Source organism: Gossypium arboreum, chromosome 6 (assembly GCF_025698485.1).
Source record: "Gossypium arboreum isolate Shixiya-1 chromosome 6, ASM2569848v2, whole genome shotgun sequence".
Taxonomy (NCBI): domain Eukaryota; kingdom Viridiplantae; phylum Streptophyta; class Magnoliopsida; order Malvales; family Malvaceae; genus Gossypium; species Gossypium arboreum.
The window spans coordinates 99,889,170-99,897,779 of record NC_069075.1 but is presented as its reverse complement, the minus strand read 5'-3'; the positions used below and the strand labels follow the sequence as shown (position 1 = coordinate 99,897,779).

At 40.4% G+C, this 8,610-nt stretch overlaps 1 protein-coding gene across 1 annotated transcript; it reads left to right on the top strand.

Moving 5' to 3' along the window:
* The first annotated feature begins 5,706 nt into the window (after window positions 1-5,706).
* On the top strand, window positions 5,707-8,157 carry LOC108466035 (uncharacterized). The gene is made up of 4 exons (XM_053029344.1): window positions 5,707-6,016; window positions 6,098-6,160; window positions 6,281-6,595; window positions 8,084-8,157. The coding sequence occupies exons 1-4, from the start codon at window positions 5,707-5,709 to the stop codon at window positions 8,155-8,157; spliced, it is 762 nt and encodes a 253-aa protein (XP_052885304.1).
* Window positions 8,158-8,610: the final 453 nt, after the last annotated feature.

The window sequence follows — 8,610 nt, the reverse complement described above, 5'->3', positions numbered from 1 at the left end:
TCTGGGACATGCATCAGCCTCGAGATATTTAAGCCAGTGTAAGACATGTTTAGGACATGCATCGGCATTGAGACAAGAGATAGCGTAAGACACGTCTGGGACATGCATCAGCCTCGCAGTAGACAAGCTAGTGTAAGACTTGTCTGAGACATGGCGTCAACTTGTCGTGTGTTAGTGTAAGACTTGTCTGGGACATGGCATCGACACCGATAGATGAAAGCCAGTATAAGACCTGTCTGGGACATGGCATCGGCCTCGCTACATAAAAGCCAGTGTAAGACCATGTCTAGGACATAGCGTTGGCATCTTAACACATGTTAGGGCTATTGAGTATCCGGTAGTAATCTAAATGGTTCAAAAAAAAAGGTTTATGACTTATATCGAAATGTGAAGAGTTATGATCATGTGATGAGTGGTTCAGGTATCTAATTGAAATGTATGAGATATGGGTTCAATATATGCAATACAAGTTGTATTGGACGGTGATGAGTAAGTTGTATTTATGTCTACTTATAGTGTTCATGAATAAGCTATGAAAGGTTATGAGCATATTACCTTATGATAAGTAGTTTTTGTTTATTTTCATGCAACTTACTAGGCTTTATGCTTACCCTATTTCTTTCCATTTTCTTATAGTACCGCCTAGTTAGCTGTGGATCAACGGTTGTCAGGGGCATCGATCACACTATCAATCAAAGCACTTGGTATAGTTAGATCTCTTTATTTTGATTATGGCATGTATATGACTCTTTGATTTTGTTTTAGTGTCACATTATTTTGGGGCAAAATGTGTTGGTTTGCTTTAACATTTGACTCATTTTGTACAAGGCCATCAAAGATGGCTAACATTGAAAGTTATTATATGAATGTAAAGTAGTATTTCTTGAATGAGGAATTGTCAGTATGGTTGAAATATATGAATCGTATATACACCTTAGCTATGGTTGTTTGGTTGTGAAATCATGCTAATTTAGACTTTGATTATGTTGGTTGTTGTTATGTTGTGTTTTAGGGTGGCAAAAGGCTTGGTAGATAGCCCTATGTTGTCCACACGGGTAGACACACGGGCGTGCGTCTAGGCCACTTGTGACACACGGCCAGCCCCATGGGCGTGTTGTCCACCCGTGTGTCCCTTGCACGTAAAAATTCTAAGTCAGTATGCATGGTAGTAAACAAACGAGCAGAGACACAACCGTGTAGAGGACACGGCTTACAGCCATGGGCGTGTGCCTTGGCCGTGTGCCTTAAATGGGATGCTGACGTCAGAAACATAATGTCAAGGTTTTTAGACATGGGCTAGGACATAGACGTGTCATAGCCGTGTGAGGGACACGGACCATAGACACGAGCCTGTGTCAGGCTGTGTGAAAACCCCTATAGGTTTGAATTTAAAATTGAATTCACACGGACATGTCCTTAGAGGGTTAGGTCATTTGTGTGACACGGGCCATCAGCACGGCTGTGTTAAAATGAACACACAGGCGTGTTACCCTTCCACACGGGCATGTGCCCTATTTCAAGGGTTATGTTTATTAAGTTAGATTAAGGACCTGAGTTAGTTCTGAATGGTTCCCAATGAGAGTTTGAGGCCTCGTAGGGCCATATAAAGAGCTTGTAAATTAAAAAGGAAAAGTTTTAAATTTAATCAAGTCTTGGTGACTCAGAAACGAATGTATGCATGTGGTTAAGTATGGTAATGCCTCGTGCCCAGTCCCGGCCTCAGACTCGGGTAAGGGGTGTTACATTTAGTGGTATCAGAACATAATTTAGTTAGTTCTAGGACTAACCTAGCGTGAGTACGAGTCTAACTATACATGCCATAATTGTATATTAATAGTGTGACGATTCCTGACGAGATAAATTGTGTTTTATTTATATAGTAAATGGATCCTGACGTAGCTATGGCGGATGACCTAAAAGTAATGCGCCAGTAGACAATGAGCCTGTGACACTAAGTCAGTGCAGAGGGGCTAGAGAAGCTTACCTCCACATGATGGATGCTTGGTACACAGAGTTTTTTCGTGCGAATCCGAACACTCCACCTCCCCCACCTCCCTCAATTCTTCATCCTATTCATATAGCTCCTAAAGGAGAAAAGATAGCTAGGAGAGAGAAACCTCCAGTAGACAAAATCCTAAACATGGGGCTGAAGAATTTAGGGAAAATATTGATGATGACCTAGAAAGGGCCGAGTTTTGGTTGGAAAATACCATCAGGGTATTCGATGAATTATCGTACAGCTGGAAGAGTGTATGAAGTGTGTCGTGTCACTCTTGTGAGACTCATCTTACCTGTAACACCCCAAACCCGGCCTAGACGTTATGACCGGATCCGGTGTGCCACATCGATGCGTTCAAAACGTTCCGTTTTACTTAGTTTGGAAAACTTAGTTAGGGTTGTAAAAGATACTTTTTAAAGCAGGTTAAGGTGAATAGAAGCTGTGCACCAGGTAGAAAACCAGGAAGAAGAGGAGGTGAGTCTGTCGGACTGCTTAAGTACCAAGCTCCCTTCGGATCCAATCCTAGACATGCACACCGCCATTGCCACACTCTAACATCTCGTATAATTGTGAGAAAACCATTTGGTTAAGTCCATCTTAATAAAGTGATTAAGTTTGAAAACTTTTGCTTAGCGGAAGTCTTACTTGTAATCGTGTTATTTTGAAATCACTTAATGTTTTTGAAAACGAACCCTAGATCTAGCCCATTTTGATAGTTAATATAATTTAAGATATCATGATAAATTATAGATCAAAACCCAAATAAAAATAATCATAAGCGGCCTTATTACATAACAAAACCCAAATCATCAAAGTAAAGAAAATTGAAGTCCAAATCACCGAAGAAATCCATATTGCGAATCAGTGGCCACTCAATCCTCGCAGCTCCAAGCCCACTATGGTTGGGGATTACCGCATGGATGAAAATAGGGGATGAGTTTGGGGAAACTCGGTGTGTAAAATTAACCCAACCATAGCCCATATCACCAAACCACGTAATTAAAACAAGTTGGCCTCACCCGCAATGTATTTCGAATAAAGCCCATAGGCCCGTAATGCATCGTAACAGATATATCATGCTTATGCGAAACCCAACCATATCCAACCATGTACACCCCCATACCATCCTTTCGCCATGTGGGAGACTACTCGACCCACCCAACCGCTATAAGCCACGTAAATATGCAGCATGGTCGCGATCTGTAAAATATGACAGAGTCACCAGATCTGATATTTTGTGGCGGTGCCACCGTATCAGATAATTTGTGGCAGGGCCACCAGAACAGATTATTTGTGGCATAGCCACCAGGACGCTTCCTCCATAATATAACCCATGTCCCCATGCAATGATATACATTCATGGCATACATCATACAGATTTAATTCATCATGCTTTTCAAACAAAATTAACCCTAGGGGTATAAAGGTCATTTTACATACATAGGGGTATAATGGTAATTTTGCATACATAGGGGTATTCTTATAAATCTAACTATTTCTAAGGTTTTCATGCATACATAGCTATTACGTTTAGCCAAAACACTTACCGAGCGTTCTTACTGAATTGGGCCCGTTGGCCCATTAACCCAGTTTTGGCCCATTAAGCCCAAAATATCAAAACGCACGAAATCGCGTGTACTGCATTTTTATCACTTCCGATTACCAGTAATAATTACCCATACGTCTCACGAGCATTCGCTTTTCGTAAGCGCCAAAATACCGCTTTTTCAGATATTTGACTTTTCGCTTTTGCCGATCTAGCCTATGAAAGGGTGTCAGTTACACACCTGATTTGTGACGACTTGCTGACAAGATCCACGCACAAACTGCCTATAATTACGTTGCTACAATTCTTAGATTGCAAATCACAACACTAATCTCCATAATTACTTACCCATATTCGACTCTGTCCCTAAAAGCCTTTAAAACTTTTCCTTCTTGCTTAAATCCGATGGCTAGATCCAAGTCTGATCGCTCCAAAGATCTAAGCCTTCGATCCAACCCTTGAGAAGACACTAATTATCAAAATAAATCATCGGTTAAAGACCCTTTATGCCCTATGCCCAAATCGATAGCCTCCCTAGATTTTAGGGACTTTGGCTTTTCCTAACTTGAAAAATAAGACTAGATTTGGAGTGATGAGCACTTACCACTTATTCCTTCCTTCTTTCCACGTAGATCTGATGCAGATTCAACCTTTAAATGACGGTAAAACTTGAATCTAGAAGCTTTGAAGTTTCGGCTACTAGTCCCTAACTCTATAGTAGTTTCGGCTTTTCTAGGTGATATAGAAAATAATGATTTGAGGCTATAACCCTGGGTAATGTTGTCGACAGATGCTAGGGGTTTAGAGGAGAGGAATGTTGGTCAAAAAGGAAAACATATTGAGGAATATGGCTTTGGAAAAATGGTACAAGAATATAGCTTTCGAGATTTTGAGATTTGAGGTTCGGCTTTAGTCTAAGAAAATTAATGGAGGAAAGTGATGTAGAGTAGGGTGGAGATGGACAGGAGGGTTGAAAGGTTCGGCTATGGAGAAAGAGAATAAGAAGAAAGCAAAAATGGCTAAAGGGAGAAGGTGAGAAAAGCAGCAAACGGCACAACTCCCTCCCTCTTCCCGAATTTATACTGGCACCTTAACCTAGCCGAATTTACCCCCTAAAGAAACCCTTGGCCGGCCACCTCTTGCTCCTCAAGAGTCCAAAATTCGCCAACACACTCACCCCAATCAGCTCCTAGATTTCCTCCTTATCTCTATCCTTATTCAATCCCTTACCCTCTTAAACTCTTCCAGACATGACTTTTATTTCGGCCCATCACTTCCCTTTCCTGTACATAAAATTAATCACTTAATTTGCTATCATTGTGACTTGAACTGGTCCTCCCAAGCTTCCACACGCCACTACATCCTTTCCAAGTGGCGCCACATGCCACTTTACCACTTGCTTCCTTGTGATCCATTTTTCACAAATAATTCCTAAAAGCCCAATTTATCGTAACCCTTTCTCTTATAGAATTAAATTTAATTAAAACTACCGGGTTTTATCTAAGCTTGGGCCTTCTAGAGGCCCACCAACATGATTAATCCTACACATAACAAATGTAACACGTAATTTTAAATTTTACAACTTTTACAGAATTCCCGAAAATTGGGGCGTACATTACCAATGGTGGAATACCCTTGTGTCAGTTTGTACCAAGGGAAAGGATTACATGAGAGTTTTTCCAAGAGGAATTCCAAAAGAAGAATATCAGTCAAAGGGTTATAGATCAGAAGAGGAAGGAATTTCTAGAATTGAAACAAGGCCAGAAGACAGTAACAGAGTATGAACGTGAGTTCGTGAGGCTCAGCAAATACGCTAGGGAGTGCGTGAAGCCATCATGTGTAAGAGATTTAAGGACGGATTCAATGAAGACATCCGATTGTTAGTTGGCATCTTAGAATTAAGGGAATTCGTGGTGCTCGTGGAAAGAGCATGTAAGGTCGAGGAATTGGCCAAAGAGAAGAGAAAAGTTGATATTGAGTCTCGAGACTCAAGAAAAAGACAGATGGGAAAATCATAGCAGACCTCATCTAAGAGATCAAGTGAGTTTCCTACCCAAGCCAACGCGTCATTGGGGTTCTCAAATAAGAGCAAGAACAAGTAGAACACGGCTTCTAAAGCTCAAACCACTTCTATCGCGAGTGCAGTAGTGTTCGACAAAATATGCCGGAGTGTTTGCAAGGTGGTAGACGTCATTTCGGCGAATGCCAGACGAATGAAAAAGGTTTCTTCAAATGTGGATCACTAGGCCACTTCATCCGAGACTGCCCTGAATTAGATAAGAAAGAGAAAAAGCCAGAGATGAGGGCGAGTGGTGCTCCCTCGAAAGGTAGACCACAAAAGAACCCGAGTAGTGGGGCTAGCAGTAAAGGTGCCCCTAGAGATTCAGCTGTAAGGTCTGAGGGCCATGCGCCTGCAAGGACTTATGCCATACGTGCCTGTGAAGAGGCAAAGTCTCCTGATGTGATCACGGGTACCTTTTCTATCCACGATATTTCTGTTGTTGCTTTAATTGATTCGATTTCTACCCATTCTTATGTTTGCATGAAATTAGTGCCCAGTATGAAAATGCCAATTGAGTTTATGGAATTTGTAGTAAAGGTGTCAAATCCATTAGGTAAGCATGTGTTAGTTGACAAAATATGTGGAAATTGCCCTTTGACAATTAGAGGTCATCGTTTCTCAGCTAACTTGATGTTATTGTCGTTTAATGAATTTGATGTAATCCTTGGAATAGATTGGTTGACTTTTCATGGGGTTGTAGTGGATTGTGGACGAAAAGTTATTGAGCTAAAATGTGAAGACAGGAATGTTCTTCAGGTTGAACCAGGTAAACTGGGTGGATTACCTGAAGTGATATTGTCTATGATGGCAGAGATATATTTAAGAAAAGGGTACGAGGCTTACCTTGCCCTTGTATTGAATACTCAAGCATCTGATTTGAAGATCGAGTCAGTGTCAGTGGTATGTGAGTTCACGGACGTATTTCTAGAGGAATTGCTTGGATTGCCTCCCGTGAGGGAAGTTGAATTTGGAATTGAGTTGGTCTTCGGTACGGCAATCAATTATAGGATGGCTCCTATGGAGTTGAAGGAGTTGAAAGTTCAACTACAAGAGTTAACTGACAAGGGTTTCGCGAGACTGAGTTTTTCCCCATAGGGTGCTCCGGTACTTTTTGTGAAGAAGAAAGACAGGTCGATGAGATTCTTGATCGTGTGATTTCGTGATAGGTTTTAAATATTTATAATTACTCGTTCTTGAAACTGACTATTATCGCGATGTAGGCAAGTGTACCTATCGAACAGTAGTATAGTTTTAGCAAGACTGGATTGTCGAACCCAAAGGAACTAAAAGTACTAGTAATGACTGTCTTTTTATTATCTAGCCTAAGAATAAAGAGGTTTTTGTTTTAGCTAACTAACTAATTATCTAAAGTAAGAACTCACAGAGAATAGAATTGGGAAATTGCTTTTGGGAAAATTGATTGAATGAAGGCAATACCTAAGGAAAAACCCACCTAGACTGTTCTTGTTATTCTGGCTCTGAATTGGACGATTTATTCATTTAACTTATTCCATAGAGATCCCTAAGTTATGTTATTATCCCTATTTAAGACTAATAACGTCTAATGCCTAGATTGAATAGCCGAGACTTTTCTCTAATTAACACTCAAGGGTTGTATTAACTCGATCAATGAATCCCCTTATTAGGTTTCACCCTAATCCGGCAAAATCTTGTCACCCTATGTCTAGGCGCGCAATCAACTCCGCTTAATTATGAAAAATGTACTCTTAAATAGGGTCTATTCCTCCTCTGAATAAGAGCTTATCTTGAATCAGTATCCTGGGATATCAAAACAAGAATTAAGAACACATAATTAAGAACAAGTTAAATATTTATCATACGATTCAGAAAATAATAACAAGATTCATCTTAGGTTTCATTCCCCTTAGGTATTTAGGGGTTTTAGTTAATAACTAAACAAGAAAACATCTCAGAATAATAAAGAATACAAAACATAAAGAAAACCCAAAACTCCTGAAGGGAAATTGAGGAGAGATCTTCAGTCTTGATGATGAATCCGGCTTCTAAGATGGATCAATCGGCTTTCTTGGGGTAATTCCTTGCCCCCTATTTTGTGTGTCCCTTTTCTTCCTCCTCTAGGGTATATTTATAGGCTTTGAAATGCCTAAGAGCCCTCAAAATTAGCCTTTTCTAAATTGGACTCAACTTGGGTTCGGTAGGGACACACCTGTGTGCGATTACTTCAGGTCGTGCTCGAGCCTGCCAAATTGACACAGCCATGTGGTCCGCCCGTGTGAGGAGGTCCAGGCCGTGTTGATTTCGTACTTTGGCCCATTTTCTCCGTTTTTAGCCCGTTTCTCGTTCCTTTCACTTTCCTATGCTCTCGTAGGTGTAAAACATGAAATTAAAGCATTAGGAGCATTGAATTCACCAATTCTAATAGGAAATCAACCATAAAATGCGTTAAACATAGGGTAAAAATATGTATAAATTATAGTTTATCAATTGTGTATAGACTACCGATGGCTCAACAAGGTAACCGTGAAGAACAAGTACCCTGTGCCAAGGATCGATGATTTGTTCGATTAGTTGAAAAGAGCCATTGTGCTTTCTAAGATCAACTTAAGGTTGGGCTACTATCAGTTAAGGGTTAAGGAGCAAGATGTACCAAAAACCACGTTTAGGACGAGGTATCGACCCTATGAGTTTCTTGTTATACCCTTCGATTTAACAAATGCTCCTGCGGTGTTTATGGATTTGATGAACCTCATTTTTCAACCGTATTGGAATAAGTTTTTAGTGGTCTTTATCGACAACATACTAATTTACTCGCGTGATAAGAATGAGCACGTGGAGCATCTAAGAACTTTGAGAGGTAAACAATTATATGCCAAGTTCAGTAAGAGTGAATTTTGGCTTAAATAAGTTGGATTCCTAGGACACATCGTGTTGGGAGATGGAATCAGAGTTGACCCAAGCAAAATCTCAGCCATTGTTGAGTGGAAATCGTCGAGGAATGTGACAGAGGTTCGAAGCTTTTTG

Excerpts from the sequence above, each read along its gene's own strand:
- LOC108466035 (XM_053029344.1), top strand. The coding sequence starts at position 5,707 with ATGCCGGAGTGTTTGCAAGGTGGTAGACGTCATTTCGGCGAATGCCAG. Across the intron at positions 6,017-6,097 it reads GTCTCCTGATGTGATCACGG|TGCCCAGTATGAAAATGCCA; the intron begins GTACCTTTTCTA and ends GCATGAAATTAG. Across the intron at positions 6,596-8,083 it reads TGGAATTGAGTTGGTCTTCG|ACTACCGATGGCTCAACAAG; the intron begins GTACGGCAATCA and ends AATTGTGTATAG.